The 21,896-nt window shown below is 43.2% G+C and overlaps 1 protein-coding gene across 2 annotated transcripts in view; it reads left to right on the plus strand.

Moving 5' to 3' along the window:
• Positions 1-21,896, plus strand: part of ABL1 (ABL proto-oncogene 1, non-receptor tyrosine kinase) — a 150,145-nt gene that overhangs the window by 87,243 nt on the left and 41,006 nt on the right. The window contains exon 1 of one of the 2 annotated variants that reach the window (XM_061433850.1): positions 14,688-14,856. The exons of the other annotated variant lie outside the window; for it this stretch is intronic. Coding sequence (XP_061289834.1) covers positions 14,778-14,856 — 79 coding nt within the window. The 5' untranslated portion in view covers positions 14,688-14,777. Of the gene's footprint in view, positions 1-14,687; positions 14,857-21,896 lie in introns of those variants that run through there. 2 annotated transcript variants of the gene reach the window in all.

The following is a 21,896-nucleotide window of genomic DNA, read 5'->3' on the forward strand; positions in this document are numbered from 1 at the left end:
TGGTGGCTCAGCTGGTAAAGAATCTGCCTGCAATGCAGGAAAGCTGGGTTCAATCCCTGGATTGGGAAGCCCCCCTGGAAAGGGAAAAGCTTCCCACTCCAGTATTCTGGTCTAGAGAATTCTGTGGACTGTATAGTCCCTGGGGTCGCAAAGAGTCAGACACAACTAAGCGACTTTCACTTCACTTCTAGACAGAATTAGCCACTTCTTCTGGGCTCCTGTAGCTATTATGCAGATACTTATTATTGCAGTTTTCTAAACTGAAAGATAGCTCAGTTGGTAAAGAATCCACATGCAGTGCAGGAGACCGCCTGCAATGCAGGAGATCCACATTCGATCTCTGGGTCAGGAAAAGCCCCTGGAGAAGGAAATGCCTACCTACTCCTGTATTCTTGCCTGGACAATCCCACAGACAGAGGAGCCTGGGGGGCTACAGTTCATGGCGTCACAAGAGTTGGACACGACTTGGTGACTAAACCAACCACAACCTTTTAATTCCTTGTTTCAGTGTCTGCTCCTCTCTTTCCCATGTCTCTCTCAAGACCAGCATCTTGAGAAGGCTGGAAGTGTGTCTTCTTCCTTTTTATCGTCTTCATCACCACTGGCTCTATAATGTTTGTTGCATGAGCAGCCCATTCTCAAATCTCTGATGACAAGTCTAATCTTTGATTGACAAGTAATAAGAGTTTTATGAGAGCTAAGTCAAGAGTCAGACAAGGATCAAGAAGTGAAGATAAATACCCAGATCTCTTTAAAGCAGGAACTGACTCTTATTCTAGTTTCACACATTGGAGAAGGAAATGGCAACCCACTCCAGTGTTCTTGCCTGGAGAATCCCAGGGATGGGGGAGCCTGGTGGGCTGCCGTCTATGGGGTCGCATGGAGTCGGACACGACTGAAGCGACTCAGCAGCAGCAGCACATTCATATACATGGAATCATACACTATGCGGCCTTTGTGACTGGCTTCTTTCGCATCACAGTGTGTTTCTGAGGTTCATCTATTCTTTGTCGCTGTTGTTGAGTGGCTCCACAGCGTCCGACTCTTTTGTGACCTCATGGACTGTAGCCTGCCAGGCTCCTCTGTCCATGGGACTTCCCAGGCAAAAATACTGGAATGGGTTGCCATTTCTATTGTAGCACTTCATTCCCTTTTGTTACTGAATATTACTCCATTCTTTGGATATACATGTTGTTTAATTCATCAATCATCGATGGGTATTTGGATTGTTTCCAGTTTTTGACCATTACAAACAATGCTACTGTGGACATTCATGTGTGGATACGGTTTCATTCCTCTAGGGTAGATTCCTAATAGTAGAGATTTTGGGGTCTTATAGTAAATTTATGTTTAACTTTTTAAGAAACTGCCGAAGTATTTTCTATAGTAGGGCCGTACCATTTTATGTTCCCACCAGCAGCGTTGTAACAGCTGTTCAGTCGCTCAGTCGTGTCTGACTCTTTGCGACCCCATGGACTATAGCACACCAGGCTCCTAGTTTCTCCACATTCTCACCAGCACTTGGTTTTGTCTGTCTTTTTGATCAGTTATTTGAGTGGCTGTGAAGAAGTACCTCGTTGTGTTTTTAGTTTCCCTTTCTAGAACAACCAATGATGCTGAGCCTCTTTTCACATGCTTATTAGCCATTCATATTTCCTTTTTGGTGACACTCCAGTTTAACTCTTATATCCATTTTTTATTTGGTTTGCTTACTGTCTTATTGAGTGTTGAGTTCTCTGTATTCTGGATACAAATTCTTTCTCAGATATGTCATAGAACACAGAATCTTTTAATCTTTCTCACACCAGTACCAGAGACTGTGGAAAGGTGAAAGGGACAGTTAAATACTAGTAATAACAGTTAATGTGTAATATTTGAGTCTTTGCTATGAGCTGGATACTGGACTGTGTTTTTCACAGCGATTATTTAAAACACTTTCTCATTTTCTAAAGGTTATAGGGCAATTTCAAATGCTTGCTCTCTGATTAACAGTTTTTACTAGATAAAGAAAAGAAACAGCTGATTTGGGAAATTCTTCGATTTATAGGAGTTAGAACTGGTCTTTTAGTATTACGGTAAAGAATAAATGGCTGTCGTACAGACACAGAATATCCGTGGTTTAAACAACTGCATGTTTATTTCTGGCTTCTGTAACAGCCTGGCATCAGCAGTCCTGCGTGTGTATGAGGACTCCACAGACTCAGACACCTTCTCTCTTGTTACTTCATGATCCAAACGGCCACTCCAGTTAGCCTGTCTCCTTGCAGGCAGTGGGAAGTAGAAAATGGGAGGGAAGCTGTCCTCATTCCTTTTAAGAACCTGGCCCAGAAGTTACATGCATCATTTCTGCTCGCCATGTTGCTCAGAGGCTCATTCGTGTCCGACTCTTTGTGACCCCATGAACTGTAGCCTGCCAGGCTCCTCTGTCTGTGGGATTCTCCTCGCAAGAATACTAGAGTGGAGTGCCATTTCCTCCTCCAGGAAATCTTCGAACCTACAGTCTCTTGCATCTCCTGCACTGGTAGGTGGGCTCTTTGCCACTGGCGCCATCTGGCTCTAGCAGAGCGCCACCTCTGCTCCCCATTATCATTGGTTAAAACTTCAGTTGTCTCTCAGTCATGTGTCCGACTCTTTGCGACCCCATGGACTGCAGCACGCCAGGCCTCCCTGTCCATCACCAACTCCCAGAGCTTGCTCAAACTCATCTCCATCGAGTCGTTGATGCCATCCAACCATCTCATCCTCTGTCATCCCTTTCTCCTGCCTTCAGTCTTTCCCAGCATCAGGGTCTTTTCCATTGAGTCAGTTCTTCACATCAGGTGGCCATCATATTGGAGCTTCAGCTTCAGCATCAGTCCTTCCAATGAATATTCAGGGTTGATTTCCTTTAGAATTGACTGGTTGGATCTCCTTGCATTCCAAAGGACTCTCAAGAGTCTTCTCCAACACCACAGTTCAAAAGCATCAATTCTTCGGCACTCAGCTTTCTTTAAAGTCCAGCTCTCACATCCATACATGACTACTTGAAAAACCATAGCTTTGACTAGATGGACCTTTGCTGACAAAGTAATATCTCTGCTTTTTAATATGCTGTCTAAGTTGGTCATAGCTTTTCTTCCAAGGAGCAAGTGTCTTTTAATTACATGGCTGCAGTCACCATCTGCAGTGATTTTGGAGCCCAAAAAAATAAAGTCTGACACTGTTTCCATGGTTTTCCCATCTATTTGCCATAAAGTGATGGGACCGGATGCCACGATCTTAGTTTTCTGAATGTTGAGTTTTAAGCCAACTTCCACTCTCCTCTTTCACTTTCATCAAGAGGCTCTTTAGTTCTTCTTCACTTTCTGCCATAAGGGTGATGTCTGCGTATCAGATCTGCGTATCTGAGGTCATTGATGTTTCTCCCGGCAATCTTGATTCTGGCTAAAACTTAGTTACATGGTAATGACTAGGTACAAGAGGGACTAGGGGCCATATGTCCATCTAAAACTTAAGAGGTTGAGGGTGAGAGAGGAGAACAGACGTTAGGGGCCATTGTTGGGCTTGGCGGTTCCTATAACTAGTCTGTGTGGGATTCCCATGACTTTTTCATCAAAGAAAGTCTAGTTGATATGCTGTTATTGGCCTAAACCTTTTGGAGGAGTTCATTTTACTATTGTTTTAGAATTGTTCTTAATGGTGAAGTAGCCATAAATACTAAATATGAATAATTATTACTTAGGGAATGTGAAAATACCCTAGTGATCAAATACAGTTCTGGAGCTGCTGTACTGAATATAGATTTTATATACCAATAGGAGGGAGGTGGCAGACAAGAGGACAGCCTCTGCCAGGTCAGCTTCGTTTTGTAGCTTTTCAAGTGGCTCTTTCCCCCAGAAGTGCCGTTTAATGAGCAGTTTCTCCAATGTTAACTGTGGCTGTTCTTCTCTGGTGAGTCTGTAGTTCTGTATTAATATGCCAGATCTGTCTCTTTAGGAGGAAAAAGAGCAGCAGTGTTTCATTTAGAGATGTCATTGCTTCTCTAAGGACAGCGGTAATTTCTAACAAGTGTAGGGAAGAAATCTTCTGAATCCGTTTGTCCTTTGTGTGTTTAAAACCTTGACAACAAAACAAATTGGTACTGAATGTTGGAAGAAACAAACATTAACGCCCCCTGAGCGTTTCATTTCTAGCTTTTCAGGCCTTGGTAACAATTACCAAGAAATCCGCTTTCCCGGGTGCAGCTCTGCTGCTGAGAAGGTTTTAATATCGAGGGAGCCCATACGTTCACAGCCCGTTTCAGCTGCCCCAGAGATAACTTGGATAAACACGGGCTCCTCCACGTACCTCCTAATCCCTGCTGGGTCTTACACTGTGGGGAGGTTCAGACAACTTGTTTTCTTTCCCTTCTGGCCCTTCTCTCTACACTCCCCTCCAGCTGCCTCCTTCCCCCCACCCCCAAAGTAACGTGATCCCCAGGCCTGGTCTGCTGCTTTCGCAGATTCTTTTAGTCTTACAGAAAGAGAGGAAAAAAGATTAACCATTGATTTTCCAGTTCAGACGGAACAAAACTATAAAAGCCAAAAGCAGTGCTAGTGTTTGAAAATAAAAGGAGTACTGTTTATAAATAACCGGTGCTTGGGCTTTTCTTTTTTCAACCAGTTCTACTTAAGTGGGCTTAAATTTACTTTATTATAAAGAAAATAGTTTGAATCCTTTAGATTTCGGCAACATTGCTCTTTTTTATTTGTCTTGTAGATTTCTCAATTTTTATTCAATATTCTGATTAAAAACAAACAAGACTTTCCACGATTTAAAATAAAATTCCGTGGCATTTATTTTAAAAGTTAACCAAAGTGAAAGGGACAAAGACAATTTATGAAATCATGCGAAACTTCTTTAAATTGAATTCAAGCACTTAAGAGTTTAATAAGAATATCCCAAACTATTTCTGTTTAATAACATATCTGTTTATAATTTAAAGTTATGTGACTGGATTTAAGAATTCAGGGTTTGGTTGTTTCTTCACTACCAGCAATATTAAGATTTGAGACCTGTAGCTCGCAACAAATTTTAAATACTTTTTCAGCCTCATATCCTAAAATTAGTCTGTCAGCTCTTGATTATGGGTGCCTCGTGGGTGTCATATAATGGAAAAACTCTAGCAAGGTAATTCAGAGATCCGGGCTCTTTCCCTGGCTCTGCCACTAACTGGCTATGAGACCTTGTCAAGTTACTTAACCTGCCTCAGTAGTCTCATCTGTAAAATGGTCAAATGAGACTCTGATTTAAAATGATTAAAGTTTGCAGACCTGTTTTCATTTCTACTACCTCCTCCAAGGCCTACTGGAACAGCAGTAAGATGATTCTTTTTTTTTTTTTTAAAGTGAAAATGTATAAGGACAAAAAGAACCCAATAAGAAAAGCAGATAAGAAAGACAAAAATGTTTTTTGAAAATGGAAGGCAGTCAAGAGCATGGTAATAGGACTTCCCTGGTGGTACGATCGGAGAAGGCAATGGCACCCCACTCCAGTGTTCTTGCCTGGAGAATACCAGGGACAGGGGAGCCTGGTGGGCTGCCGTCTATGGCGTCACACAGAGTCGGACACGACTGAAGTGACTTAGCAGCAGCAGCAGGTGGTACGATGGATAAGAGTCACCTGCCAATGCCGGGGACACAGGTTCGATCCCTGGATGGGGAAGATTCCACATGCCACAAAGCAGCTAAGCCCAGAAGCCACAACTGCTGAGCCCGCGTGCTCCAACTATTGAAGCTTTCGTGCCTACAGCCCGTGTTCCACAACAAGAGAAGTCACCGCAATGAGAAGTACCACAATGGAGACCTGGCACAGCCAAAAATAAATGAATAAACTCATTAATAAAAAACAATTAAAGAAATTCATATATATATATATTTTTAAATGTGTAATAGACCTAGCAGAATCAAAGAAACTAAAGCCTAACCTCTTCTGAGAGAGACACTGATTAGAAGTAAGCCAGTTATAAGAATCTGAGAAGAAAAAAATAAGAAATTGGAGTCTTTAGTACTACAAAAAGCAGGGGGTGGTGAGGCTCTTAACTGAAATCAAACGGATCAGTTGAAAGCTTGTAAAGGAGTTTTTAGATTCTTCATACCCCTCCCCCTCCCTGTACAGCCAGATCACCACTTCTCCTTCCCACTTTCATGAGACTAGAAGTATTACTGAGAAATTGCCCTATAAAGGCTCCAGACTCTGGGGTATTATCCCAGCAGAGGTGTGGGTACACCATTGGGCTGAAACCAGTGGGGTGGGCAAGAGCAGATTCTTTTTTGAGCCTGCATACTGAATAATGAGATTCTCCAGCCCTCTTCCTAACAGAGAAGAGATGGAAAGAATCTTTTCTAGAAAAAAACAACAAAAAACTGAATGGTCTCAGAGAAAAGCCGACTTGGGCATTCTCTTGATGGAAAAGTAAGCTCACCACCTCCCTTCATCTAAGTCCACGTGTTGTACCCTTTCTGTGCATACTTTTTAGTTCCTCTCCCATGGATAATGAATGGACAGCCAAATTAAAAGTCTCTGCATGATAGATAAAGGGTAAAAGAAATTCACAGAGAAAGGGAACGTGGTGGAAATAAAGACAATGTAGGAAACAGAGGAAGAGTTCAGAAGAACTGTACGGGAGACTTGGAAATAGTCCCTCTCGGAAAGCAAAACATAAGGCAAAGACTCAGACAACAAAACAGGACAGGTAAGAAGGTTAGAAGCTCAGTCCCAGGGCTTTAGTAGCCATCTGGCAGGATTTCCAGAAAGAGAGAACTGAGAGCAAGTGGAGGAGAATTTAGGAAACAGTAAATATCAGAAAAATTTCAGAACTTAATGAAGTGAGTATTTTCTGGAGTTCAATGACTGAAATCTTTGAATTGGATTGGCTCCCTGAGTGCACAGCATAATATATGAAAAAAGACTCACTCCAAGCCATCTCATTGTAAAATCTCAAGACACTGAGAATATTAGAAGATCTTAAAAGCTTCCAAAGACAAATGCAGGTGATATATAAAAGATCAGGAGTCACAGTGGATTTATATTTCTAAACAACAGAACTGAGAACTAGACGATAGCAGAGAGATACCTTCAAAATTAAGCAGGGAAAATGATTTTCAACCTACAGTTCTATACCCAGCCAAACTTACTGGAATGGAAAGGCATTTTTTTCAAACATGCACCTCTCCCCACCCCCAGGAAGCTACTGGATGGTGAATTCCAGCCACCTGAGGATGTGAGTCAATAAATAGAACTGAGGATATTTTAAATGTTTTTTAATATTTGGAAAAAATACTACTAGTTGTTTAACAGATATTTGAAATGTTTGGGGAAAAAACAGTAATAGGTATACAGAAGACTAATCAAATGAAAAAAAAAAACAAGGCCATTATTAGGTTGGTGCAAACGTAACTGTGGTTTTGGACCGTGAATTTTAAATCATTATATATTTACATCTTTATTAATCAAAGGAGGAACTGTAGCAATCAACACATTTTTTCCAACGGGAAATAAATTTGTTTATTCTTTTAGCATAAAAATCTGTGCTTCGGCATTTGATGAGCTATTGGAAAGCATTTTCCGCCTCCTGCTGGTTGTGGCCGCATTTTCCCTGCAAAAAGCTGTCAAGATGCTTGAAGAAGTGGTAATCCATTGGCAAGAGGTCAGGTGAACGTGGCAAAGCTTCACAGCCCAACTCTTTCAAATTTTGAAGCATTGGTTGTGCCACGTGTGGTTGGACATTGTCATGGAGAAAAAATGGGTTCTCTCCGTTGACCAATGCCAGCTGCAGGCAATGCAGTTTTTGGTGCATCTCATCGATTTGCTGAGCATGCTTCTTGGATGTAAGGATGTAATAGTTTCGCTGGGATTCAGAAAGCTGTAGTGGATCAGACGGGCAGCAGACCATCAAACTGACCATGACCTTTTTTCAGGTGTGAGTTTGCTTCTGGAAGTGCTTTGGTGCTTCTCAGTCCAGCCACTGAGCTGGCCATTGCTGGTTGTCGTATAAAATCCACTTTTCATCGCACGTCACAATCCGTTTGAGAAATGGTTCACCATTGTTGTGTGGAATAAGAGAAGACAACACTTCAAAACGATGATTTTTTTTGATCTGCAGTCAGCTCATGAGATACCCACTTACCAAGCTTTTTCACCTTTCTAGTTTATTTCAAATGCCAAATAACCTTAGGTAGAATGGTCAATGTTGAGTTCTTCAGCAATTTCTCATGTAGTTGTAAGAGGAGCAGCTTTAATGATGGCTCTCAATTGGTTGTTCTCAACTTCCGATGGCTGGCCAGTACGCTCTTCATCTTCAAGGCTCTCATCTCTTTTGCCCAAAACTTCTTGAACCACCACTGCACTATCCTATCCGTTCTTTAGCAGTTCCTGGACCAAATGCATTGTTGATGTTGCGAATTGTCTCTGCCCGCTTTATGACCCATTTTGAGCTCAAATAAGAAAAATCACCCGAATTTGCTTTTTGTCTAAATCATTTCCATAGTCTAAGATAAAATTCCCAGCAAGTAATTAATCATTAGCAAAAAAAAAAGTGAGAAGTGCACATTAAAATGATGTATAAAATAACCACATTTAAGAATGTATTCCAATATCAAATGGCAAAGTTAACAGTGCAAAACTGCAATTAGTTTTGCAACCTAATAATATTTCCAGGATAAACAAAGTTATATAATAAAGGAAACATTCACAGTATATTATTGGTGGAGCAATGAACAATATTTATGTCATTGTAATAATGATCAACACTGACCGTTGTTGATTTAACCAAAAATTGTGATTGTATTGTTATGGGAGATTGGAGATGGTGATAGCATGATACTACTATAACCAGTTAATATAGCATGTGGAAAGTTGATGAATCCAAAAACAACAATATGAGGATATTCAGAATCTGAAGAAGGCTGCCTTTGGAGAAACAGACAAGGGGATGGAGTCAGGGGACTTCTGATTTTATTATATGACTTTTAGTACTATTTGTTTTTAACCATGTACTTTTATTACTTTGATTAAAAATAAAAATAAGACTATTTAGGGCATACCAACAGTAATACTAGTTTCCTCTGGGAGAAAAATCACTTAATAGTAATGTTTGACTTGTCAATTATAAAAATATAGTAAAATCTTTCTCGAATGAGGTTTTCTAGAAAGTGGATGTAATTACCCTAAAGCAGTTCAGATGTGCCTCTCCACCCCACCCCCGTTGAGAATTGCAGGTCTGGAACTACCAAAGGGAGTAACAAAACAATCAGTGTTTTGCGAAAGACAGTCCCATGTGTAGACCGCACATCAAGTTCTCGAGTTCTGGGCCTGAAATAGGCTTTCACTAAAGATGTGCGGCGTGGAGTTTGTGTTTTGCCACCGAGCTGTGGTTGTAAAACTTAGTCTTTAGAAGTTAAAGATAGGACTCCCTGTGACATTTGAACCTTGGTTGCTCCTCTTACCCCATAACTAGTGTTTCTTTCCCTTAATAAAATAAGTTGATTTCCTTGTCCCTTGGAAAACCTCCAGATTGCTTTCACTCCCTCAGACTGTGTTTTCTGGAATCATTTTCACAGATCACATTTGTTAATTTTAGCTCTTGACTTGGTCCTAGTAAGACTTAGACAGGAACACAGAGCATCACCTGATACAGTAAGAGTCCTCTTTTGGAAATAAAAATACTGTTCACTGAGCACCTTCTCTGCGTGGGGCACTTTTCATACACTATTTCTAATTTTCATCACCCAGGGAGATGGCTACTCTTAAGACCACCCCACAGTTTTACAGACTAGAAAATTGAGTCACTTGGCTATGCCACCACGGTGAATGGAAAATCTGAGAATAAGATCGTGATGTCATAACTCTTTCAGCCTCACTGCACGGCCTCCCGTCTCAGCTGGTTCCCCCACACCAGAGTACCTGGACCTTTGTGACACTTGACCAATAAACAGTGTTATCTCACTGAAAATCTATGATACTTAAAGAGATGCATGCATGCCCTTTACCGGGGCAAAAGCAGGTATGGTTGATATGTTCTTCTAAGCCACATTTTCCTGTGGATTGGACCCATCACTTGGGAACCTGGCAGGCTCTCACTGGACAGTGTCTGCAAATCAGAGGATGTAGTCTCTGTTGGCACGTGAAATAGTGGAATAGTAAGCACGTACATACCTCAAGATCTTTGCTCTTTCCTCCTAAAGTTATTAACTGGGCTGGAAACAGGGAAGGGGTCAGTCAGATCTGGGATCATTTGGTCCTGGGGGTCCCAAACCAGGCACCATATCAGATTTCATCTGTCTCCCTTAAACCCCCACCCCCATCCTGCTGCTCCCAGGTAGAGCTTCCACATCCTGCCTCCTGCATCCATATCCTGCTTTCTTCCCTCGAGCAACTTCTGTGGTGGGCCCTTGCCTATCCACGCCCCACCCCCTGCAACTCTATTTAAAAAAAAAAAAAAGGACTGAACTCCAGACTTTAAAAAAGTTCATTCTTTATCCAAAATTTTCAGAGGAAAGTCCTCTTTTGGTAACTTGTTTTCAGTTCAGTTCAGTCGCTCAGTCGTGTCCGACTCTTTGCGACCCCATGAATTGCAACACACCAGGCTTCCCTGTCCATCACCAAGTCCTGGAGTTCACTCAGACTCATGTCCATCGAGTCGATGATGCCATCCAGCCATCTCATCCTCTGTCGTCCCCTTCTCCTCCTGCCCCCAATCCCTCCCAGCATCAGAGTCTTTTCCAATGAGTCAACTCTTTGCATGAAGTGGCCAAAGTATTGGAGTTTCAGCTTCAGCGTCAGTCCTTCCAATGAACACCTAGGACTGATCTCCTTTAGAATGGACTGGTTGGATCTCCTTGCAGTCCAAGGGACTCTCAAGAGTCTTCTCCAACACCACAGTTCAAAAGCATCAATTCTTCAGCGCTCAGCTTTCTTCACAGTTCAACTCTCACATCCATACATGACCACTGGAAAAACCATAGCCTTGACTAGAGGGACCTTTGTTGACAAAGTAACTTGTTTTAGAGTTATACAATTTCTTAAATGCAGAAATTGCTTTCAGATGAATAAATTTTAGAAATATCCATCCCTATTTGTCCTATTTCCAAGGAAAACAAGGAGGAACTCTTCCTTCTTCCAAAACAATGGTTGTCAGACTTACGTATGCATGCAGATCATCTTCAGATCATGTTAAGATACCACCATCCATATATTCTGATTGTGTAGGTCTAGACTGGAGCAAGAGTCTGCATTTTATTTTATTTTTTATTTTTTTAGTTCTACCAGTTTATTGCTACCAACCCGTGACCCTCCACCCTCATGCACACATGCTCAGTCATGTAACCCCATGGACTGCAGCCTGCCAGGCTCCTCTGTCCATGGACTTTTCCAGGCAAGAATACTGGAGTGGGTTGCCATTTCCTTCTCCAGAGAGTCTGCATTTTAAACAAGCACCTCAGGCAATTAAAAATAGGTTGTCCGTGGACCGTGCTTTTAGAAACACAGCACAGATAACATGTTTTAATGTAAGTAAGGACTTTTATTCTTTCTCACTATTCTGATATATTTTAAAATATTCTTAAATAGTTCTAATTCCATCAGCTGTTTCAAGACATTTTTCAATAGTTACTGATTTTTATTTCATCCTCTGGCTTTGCTACAATTATCCACCTTTCACTTAAATTACAAATTATGTCCATTTTGGAAAGTTCAAGGGCTTTAGACCTTACTACTTCCTAGCTATGTGAACCTAGACAGACTGTTAACCCATCCCTGTACCTGCTTACCCCTCAGTTTCCTTACCTGTGAAATGGAGTTAAACTACAGGAAATCCATAGGATTGTTGGAAGGTTTGCGCCTGGCACATATTAAAAGGTTATTCCTTTCCCAAACTGAGTACAACATAGCAAACAAGTTACTTCACAACCTTTTAGATTTGTTTTCCTTAAAAAAAAAAAAAAAGTTAATGGCCTTTAGGTTTAAGATTACTTGGAAGGAATCCTTCTCAGGCTTCTGTTTGTTCTAGTAAGAAGACTGGAGCTCTCCTATCTGCTTGTAGCAGAATGTTTTTTGTACTTGTGAGTGAGTTTCAAAGGCATCAAAAGCTAGATCTGGAAAGAATAGTCCTAGTTTAATTTGGTAGTGGGGAGCTCTGCGATATTTTCAGTGTTCATTGCTGCTAATTCAGAGTGTTTTCCCAGACCTGATGATGTATGGTTTTGTAACTATTTTAAAAGATCTGGACACAGTTTATAAGCATTACTCATTTTAAGATGTTTTAAAGGGATAAGATCATTTTAGACTCAAGAGCAGAATATTAGTAATAGTCATTAACTTTTAAAAATCAACTTACGTCTTAATATAAAGTTTAACACATGCAGGCAAATATCTGGGCCTATTAATTGATAGAATTCAAGGATATGGTTAAAATTGCAAAAATGCCCACTGTTCTTGTCATTAAGGTGCCTATTTGAATATAGCCATCACATTACATCTGAAATGCTATATGACAGACTTTATTATAGTCTGATCCAAAGCCCTTGAACTTTCTAAAAGGTACCAACACAGTAGTTTTCAGCTTATTTGTATTGGTGGCACCCTTTGGGATTTTATTTTTGGCATTATACTTGGAGGTTGAAAGGTTCAAGGAACAGTTGGCCGTCATTACACATGGGCTGTTTGACAGAATGATAGTGTCTCCCAGCATCCATCAATAGATGGCATCCACAGTCACGTGTCACCTCGTAGCCCTGTAGCCCTGTCTCCAGGCAGTGGGAAGTGCTGTGTCTTCTTAGCTGCTCATGAGGTCTGACCTGGTACCACAACACAAACCACAGGTCACTTGGTTGCAGTAAAAACACATTTTGTATGTGAATCAGAATTTGACAGGACATCTCTGAAAAATGAATGATACCGAGGCTGAGAAACACTGATACACACTAGTCGTATCTAGTCCAGCCTTGAATGGTCAGGTTTTGGCAGTGTGAGTGAAGGTCTTGTTACTTTGCCACTCCTAGTATAGTGAAGATACCCAGGCTTCGTCATTACAGGATAGGCTGGACCACAGATGAATCCAGCTTTGCCTGTGGAACTGATGACTGTAGCCAGGGTCTCTTGTTTCAGAAGGTTTCTTCTGAAACATATGGTAACCTTAGTTATTAGCCAAAGATAAAGATATATGTAGCTTTAATTTACTTGGGATTTATTTTTGGTGAGAAGGGACTGCATAATCCACTGGTTAGGAGCCTGATCCTTGGAGCCAGGCGGACCCCGGCGTAGTCCAGCTCAGACTTTGGGCAAGGTGCTTGACTCCTCTTGAATTTCAGATTTTCACCTGAAGAATCAGGATGATAATTCTGTTTTCCGTACAGAATAGTTGTGCACAGGTAACGATTGGAGGGTGTTTCTCACAGGAGTCTGATTCGTAGTAGAATCTCAGTACCCCTCAGCTCTTAGTATTCCTGGACGCTATCTTGATTTTTCTCCCTGTTGCAATTTAGTTATCTAACACTGTTTAAACAACTTCTCCTTCCTATACTTGCTAAAACGTTTCTGATTTTGTTAAATTATTTGGTATGTCTGGATTCGTATTCCACTGATGTAGATTTCCAGTTTGGTGCCAAGTCACACATTATTGTTATTTTTTATGTTGTTATATGTGATGATATTGTCTATTGGAGCCAAGCACAGCAGTGAGTGAAAGTTGCTCAGTCATGTCTGACTCTTTGCGACCCATGGACTGTACATGGATTCTCCAGGACAGAATACTGGAGTAGGTAGCCTTATCCCTTCTCCAGGGGTGAAATGGGTTTTAAGTAATGTGTTTCCCCTTCCCCCCGTGGCACACACCAAACAAGAGAAGGGTTTTCTCTCAAAGAAAAATGAGGCTTCTTAAAGAAAGGGCGTAGGCCATGCCCCTGATGAGTTCTCATGGAGGAGACTAAACTCCTTTGTTAATAATCAGACATTGTGTTTGACCTCACACGTCTCCTTTGTCTCCTAGTCTGGATGTATGACTTGACAAATGTGTTGCAAACTTGTGTAGTTGTACTGTGGGTTGCAGCTCTCTGATTATTCACTCCTCAGACACCCACTGAGTTGGCCTTAATCACAGTAAGCTCACCGAATAGAAATGAGACCAGTATTGATAACTGCAGAGGAATCTGCCTTATTCACCAACAGTCAGGGGACACGGGGTTGGCCAGGGCACCGCGCCCGGTGCAACTCGCTTGGCCTGCAGCGGTGCAGTTGGGGGTGGGGTGGGGTTGGTGGGGGGGATCTCCTCCCAGAGATGCAGGAGGTTCCTCAAAGTGATGCTGAGCAGGCCCGCCCTCCCCCGACTTGCCTGCCATAATTGCTGCTGTCTTTCCTTGGGGCGTCAGGACAGTACTTCGCAACTCTGAGAACCAAGGCATGCCGCGCTTAAAATCTCCATCCCCCCGCTTTGCTTAACGTCGAAACCCGCGAGGCGTCGGTTTTGGACGGCGGCCCGGGCCGGTCGGAACACGGGGCAGCCCTTGGGTGCGGGCGCGGCGCGCAGAGGGTTAAGGCGGCGGGGGCGGGCCTCGCGGGGCCGGGCTCGGGGGCCCTTTGTTAACAGGCGCGTCCGGAGCCGACACCGGGAGAGGCCGCGGGCGTGGGACGGCGGGGCAGGCGGCGGGGCAGGCGGCATGGTGGGGCCGCGGGGTCCCGGGGCGGCGCGCGGGGCGAGCCGGGCCTGAGCCCGCCGCGGAGGGCAGCCCGGGGCGCGGGCTCCCCGACGCCTCCGGCGCGCCAAGATGTTGGAGATCTGCCTGAAGTTGGTGGGCTGCAAATCCAAGAAGGGGCTCTCGTCCTCCTCCAGCTGCTACCTAGAAGGTGAGCTCGGGGGAGCGGGCCGAGGGCGGCCGCGTGTCCGCCGCCCGGCCGGCCGGCCGGCCTGCCGGCCTGCCTGCTTTCCTAGGCCTCGCCCGGCCGCGCGCGCGCGCTCCCTCCGCGCCCGCCCTCTCCCCCTCTCCCCTCTGCCTTCCTCCCTCGCCCTCTCCCGCTCTCCGCTTCCTTCGCCCGCCCCTGGGCGCCGCCGCCAGCCCGGAGGGTGCGGGGCGTCGGGCCCCCTCCAGCCCACCCCACCCCCGCGCGCACTAACCCCAGGGGTGTGGGGGGAGCCCACACCGGGAGGGCCAAGTCACGGGGCCCCCAGGCCTCCAGGGTCTCCCCGAGAAAGTTTGAGAAAGCGAAGCGTACAGGCCCGAAGGGCCTCGTGAGCCCACGTCGTGGAATTTCCACCGCTAATTGGGAATTACGCGTCCAAAAGGTCGACCCGTGTTTGCGAAACAGACGATTTTCATTAAAGTCTCGTGGACAAAAGGGAGCACGGCTCTACCATTTATGGATACAGAATTTGAAGTGATCTTTCTACACCATTCCCCCCCCACCCCCCAACACACACACACACACTCTCCATCTTATCTACGGACCACGTAGAGGTCGTAAGAATTCTTAAGACTTCTGCGGGGAGAAAAGAGAAGTTCCACCGCATTTTAGGAAGATTTTGAATGAGTCCAGGGCACTTGGAGGAGGGTCAGCTCGTGTTAAGTTCCTTCCGTAAAGCCTCAGAGCCCCAGAGCCCGTGCGGTTCACATTTGCCCTCTTCCCATTCTACTCCCCTTTTCTTCTCTAATCCGCCCCCCACCCCTTTTTTCCCCTTTCCTGTGTGTCTTTGTTTTCTGTCCTAGTAAGGTGACAACTGGGAAAAAAAAAACAACCCAAGAAACCAATTGACTATGATGAGTGGCCTTCATTTTGTAGCTTCAGGATGAAGCGGAAATTTATCTGACTTGGGGACTCGTGGCCCCAGACTATTGCCTTTCAGCAGAAAAGTTAATTGTACTTTAGGGATGTAAATCTGCTTACATTTGTCTGTTCTTTTTATTTAGGACTTAAAACCGGAGTAGAAATGTAAAGCTCTTTTTAGAACAAGTGCCATCAGAGTTGTAACGTTTTTCTCTTTAAAATGAAGGAGAAATGAACACGAGGCCTTGTTCATTGTCTCACCTATTTTTCTTTTCTCTCCAACTTTTTGACCTGAGGGTCTGCATGAAGTCACGTGCGCAGCTCAAACCATAAACACCAGTGGTACAGATGAAATCAGCTGGCCCTTCTTGCCATGAGACGTGTATATTGGCCGCCTGGGAGAAGGCGCATCCAGATGGAGTGGGCTCACAAGATCTAGCGTTTAGAGGGAGAAGATGGTTTATTTGTCCCTAGAAGTTGGCATGTGAGCCGCCAAAATCATCTTCAGTTAATATGCTGCTTATTTTCCAAGTTGCTCAGAGTTCTGAGCACATGCTCATTTACATCTGTAACGAGTTAGTGTTAGGCATCACCATCCATTTTGCAGATGATGCTTCAGGCAGGGTAGATGAATGGACTTTTGTAGCTGCAGAGATGGAGGAAGGTTTAGGTCACAGCACTGTTGTGACATTGTTTTGTATTCCCTGAGGGTAAACAGTAGATTTAGTTCTTACCTGGATGGCTTAATTATGGTTTTGTTTTTTTTTTTGGAGGTGAGGGTTTACAAAATCTAATGTGTCTTGAAATGATGTTGACTCTCAAGTTTAAAAAAAAAATTCTGATTACAGCAGACCACCTGGCATTAAGTCTCCATCTAGGAAGGTATCACTCTAGGAATTCTTTTCTGTTACTGAGTTTTCCTTCTTTCATTGTTACGTTTAATTGGAGAAAGTAAATGAAATCGTTGTGTAGTTGAGGGAATTTAACAGACCTAAGTGATCGTTTCTTAAAGACTGGATGTGCTATTAGCTGCTTGGGAGAAATATTTCTAACATCTGGATAAGTAGTCCAGCCTTTTTGTTTTTAACCGACATCCTAAATCAGTCAGTCAGTGTTTATTGACACAAACTGGGGGCCCAGGTGTCCCAAGTGCCCGAGAAAATCGAGTATGATCAAGTTTTCCATTGAGAGTAAGTTCAGCCATATATGCAACTTGATCGTGCATCTATTGCTATTTAGGCCTAGCTGCCAAAGCAACAATTATTAAATGTTTACTGTATTCCAAGCACTGTTTGAGCATACTATATGATTTTATTTGCTTATTTCTCATGATAGCCCTTTGGTTGCTTCCATTTTATAGATGAAGAAAACTTGACGCATCTGAAAGTTAGAAAACTCGTCCAAGGTCACAGAGCCTGCAAGCGGTGGTGCTAGGACTTGAACCCTTGCTGTCTGGCCTCAAAAAGCCCAGTTTTAGCCACTATATGCTTTACCAGCTATGACTGTTCATCTCCTTTGGAACTCTCTGTGGATATTAAAATAGTATCTTCAGAAACACTCTAAAGCCTGAAACAGGGATTTTTTTTCTTTCTAATACTGATTAAAAATGACTACTTTTAGCAGTGAAATTTTAAATGTTTAAATGTTTATTAGAATAGCTGTACATCATTAAAAAATTCTTAAAGGTTAGTGAGAAGCAATTCTGTTCTTCATCCAGAAACCTCACTTGAGTTTCTTGTGTATCCTTTTAGAAACATTTTATGCACACATAGGCATTTATAGCATTTAACTTCCATGTTCCAGCTTTGCAAAAATGTATGTTTATAGGTGTATCTGTCCTTTATGGCCACACTGAACTTTACAATCTTAGGTCTACTTCAAGCACTGAATTTTCTGATTAATTTCTTCTCTCTCCTAGAGGTGTGAAAGAAAACATGAACATTCGCCAATTGAATTCTTTTTTTTTCCCCCACAGTTTACTTTGATTTGTTCGTGTGTTTGTGTTTACGTACACTGTGCATGAATCTTACATGCGGACGCGTGAGTTCTGTGAAGTGAACTCTTTGTGAACTGTCCGCATTTATTTTAAGGGCCCACTTTGAAACGCTTCTATTCAGCAGTTAACTTTCTGGTGGAGGCTTTGTGTGGTGCCAGCCACACAGATACACTTTTAGAACTTCTGCCTCACAGAAGCTCATGCTCTCTTTCTAAATACTCTCTTCTGAGGTCATCAAATACTTCCCTTGTTTAGTAACAAAGAAAAATCTGAAGCTCTTTCTGTAACCAAATAGAAAGCCAGTCAGTCCTTTTCATTTGAGGGTTACATTGAAATTGTCGAGCATCAATGAGGTGACAGTTCTTTGGCACCAAGCACTTCATAGACATCCTCACTTCATTCTCATACTGATGCTATGAGGTTTCTAGAGAGGAGGAAGAAGAAGGGCCCCAGTTCAGTTGGGTAGGAAAAACATTTGAATTTGGAGTCAGGCGAACCCAGTTTTCTTCATGTCTCAACTTTTCTGCCTTCTTACCTCTAAGACCAAGAGAACAAACATTCTCTGGCCAGCCCACCTTCGAGGATTGTTTCTGAGGATCCAGGAGATGAGTCACAGGAAAGCTTTGAGACCAATGAAGTGCTAAGTGTATGTATTTATACTGATGTGAGGCTCCTTTGGGATGTCCTTAAATCCAGGCAGTATTATGGCTAGAATGTTGCCGAGGTCCTGTTCTCCTGGGAAGCACACAACTCCCAAGCCAGCCACCTGGCCCGGATGTCAGCCATCCTGCCAGTGAAGTGACTGGCATGTTGCTCCCTGAGCCTCGGTGTTCTCATTTCTAATAAGGCTCATCGTAGTCCCTGCCTTCTTGAGTTGGGAGATTCACATCAGACATTTCATTTAAACTGTTTAGCACGGAGCAAGATGTTAGCAAATGTTAGCTGTTGTTAATTTAAATATTTCACGGTCTAAAATGTTGGCATTGCCAATTGCTGTAATGGCTGAAGTGTGATGATAGAATTTGAACTAAACCCACTCATAGTTTTTCTTGTTAAGAAAACAATTTGTTTCCAAGTTTGCTTTGATGCCTATAATTAATGCTTCCTGTCCTTGGTTCTAAGGAAGAGTATCTTCTCTTCCTCTGACCCTTTCTTATTCCCATGGTGAATGTTTTAATTGTGAAAGAAAAATCCTGTTGGCAGGAATAGATGCCGTAGTTGGCATCTTATTTCTCATCTCTAGAGATGCATTTCCACAGCTCCAAACATGTGAAAACTTAAAATTTCGTACTACTTATTACCTTATTGTAAAATCAGGCCGCAATTTTATCAGCGTAATCACTGATCTGAAATAGAAACATGAAAAATTATTGATGGATAGGTTTTAAAAATGCGTAACATTGTACAGCATGGTGACTATAGTTAATAATGCTATATTGTATATTTGAAAATGACTTAGAGAGTAGATCTACATTCTCCTCACAAGCAAAGTCATCTGTAACTGTGTATGGTGGTGGATGTTAACTAGACTCCCTGTGGTAATCATTTCATAAAATGTGCATATATCATCTCAGTATGTTGTACACCTTAAATTTAGACAATGAGGTATGTCAATTCCATCTCAATAAAACTGGAAAAAATAAAACCAGAAGTATATGTAACCAAGAACCAAAGATCAGATGAGACATTGAAAGAATTTAACTTTTCCTCTGTAGTGGTGATCTGGCATTGAGAGTGCAGAATCCTAACCACTGGACCACCAGGGGATTTTCGTGTTTTTTACTTTTTTTTTTAGTGGAGAAATTTTAAACCTGTAACAAAAGCAGACAGCATAGTGAAGCCCCTTGTACTCCTTGTCCATCTTTAATAGTTAGCACTATGGTGAGTCTTGTTTCTTGCCTAGTGAAGTTCCAAAGCCATTCGGAAAAATAGCTTGCTAGTTGCTGACTTTTGAGAGACTTAACTTTGTCCTCAGATACTGACAGTTGTTATTCTCTGAAATTGGCTTTCGAATGCTTCTGTCTTAATCCACACCTTCGATGCTTTGTTATACTGTCGGTGTTAGGTGGTGGAGATAGAGCAGACAGACAGAAGGAGGAGGAGGTACAGACTGGAAGACAAAGACAAGACAAGTTGAGACAGGAGAGGTGTAAAGAAAGATGAGAGAGGAGGGGGTTAGGGGCTAGGACGGGCAGAGGGAGGGTGGGGGGAGGGGGACAAGAGATGCCGGAGTGGAGAAGGAAAAGAAAGAGCCAGACCTTGAGAGAGCAATGTTGAGACTGAGTGAGACTGTCAGACAGGGAGCTGACGGAGGGGTTCCTGGAGAGAGAGCATGTGAGGCGCTTCACATCTGCTTCCATTTCCTGCCCTCTCAAGTACCCTCATAATAGAGGCTACTTAATGGGTTGTGGGGATTTCATGCAGATAAAGTGCTTGACACAGTGCTGGCAGTCAGCAGGGATCAATAAGTACTAGCTGTTGTTCCCTTACATTCAGCTGCAAAAATTTCAGCCTTATTACTCTTAAATTCTACCTAATCCCTATCAGTCTTATCAGTCCTCAAATTTAGCCAACAGTGCTATACACTGAATACCTTAATTTAACTTAAAGATGGGCCATGAATAAATAGAGTTGACCATTGTGTTTTGGAGACAAAATACCTTTATTGGGGTTACATTCAGTTACTCCAATTTTTGTTGTTTGCTGTTCAATCCCTAAGTTGAGTCCCACTCTGCAACCCCATGGACTGTAGCACGCCAGGCTTCCCTGTTCTTCACTTCACCGGAGTTAGCTCAGATTCATGTCCATTGAGTCAGTGATGCCATCCAGCCACCTCATCCTCTGTCACCTTCTTCTCCTTTTGCCTTCAATCTTTCTGAGCATCAGGTCTTTTCCATTGAGTCAGCTCTTTGCATCAGGTGGCCAAACTATTGGAGCTTCAGTATCAGTCCTTCCAGTGAATATTCACGGTTGATTTCCTTTAGGATTGACTCCAATTAAAGTTATTCCAATAGTAATGGCCGATGAGACGTTCTACGGAAATTGCCTTCCATTGGGCAGCCTCTTCACTTCAGTCACTCGGGTCTAAGTGACCCAGGAGCCTTGATGATGCTATAACAGAAAACAGGAAATGCGAAATGAGGGTTTACATACCCTCCCAAGCCTGGCAGGCAGAGGGGGAGGCTTTCAGTCTGTTGCAAATGGCCTGTGACAGAATAAAAAGGCTTTTAAGGTTAGTTGGCTCACTGTGGCCACTTTGACTCTGGGCCAGTCTGGGGACTCGGGAAACCTTTCTTCCCTCTCAAACAAGAAGTCTGTGGAGGCATCTCGGCCTGTTATGAGACAGTAATGAATCCTGTTTCTTTTGAAAGCACAGAGAAAGGTACTTTCATGCTACACCTTGTTTTAGGTTCTTGGCTGTGGTGTAGATTCCATTTAAAAAGTTACTGTATTTCCTAAATCTTGCTAAGGTTTCCTGGTTGGGTTGCATTTGCTTCTCATCTTTCCCGTCTGTCACTTCTGCTGTTCTTAAGGTTGACGGGTCATTAAGGTGCACTCTTCAGTCATGACCTAATTTTTTTACCTTGCTGCCAAAGACAAACAAATGCAGGATGTTCTTAAAACTGAGTTCCTTCTAAGAAACCCTGAGCAGGGCTGAGTCATATTAGGCAGGTGAGACTGAAGACTCTGTGAGAAGAACGCTCCATCTCTGCCCCAGAGGAATTTACATTATTGTGGTAACAATAATAAGAGAAGGGATGATTACCCTTTGTTGCGGTGCCCTGGTGCCAGGCTCCATGCCCGCATCCGTGCGAGAACATCTCCACCCGCAAGTATGCGTTGATCCCGCCTGACGGCCCGACTCGGTTTTGAAGCCATTGCAGTTGAGAAACTGAGGCTCAGAAATTAGTATCTTAAAGACATGGTGGGCTGAGATTTGAACAAGCCTTGTGCACCCTGGAGCCCAGGCTTAGTGTCCCACGAGGGACATGGGGGCAGATTCCTCACGGCACTCTTAACGGACATCAGGTCCTTCCCGAGTGTGAGGCGAACCGGAAGTAATCAACCAGAGGTGGGTGGGGAGGCAGAAGGACCAGTCAGAGGTTTGCTGGGGATGGTGCCGCCGGGA

The sequence above is a fragment of the Bos javanicus genome, chromosome 11 (assembly GCF_032452875.1).
Source record: "Bos javanicus breed banteng chromosome 11, ARS-OSU_banteng_1.0, whole genome shotgun sequence".
In the NCBI taxonomy this organism is placed as follows: Eukaryota; Metazoa; Chordata; class Mammalia; order Artiodactyla; family Bovidae; genus Bos; species Bos javanicus.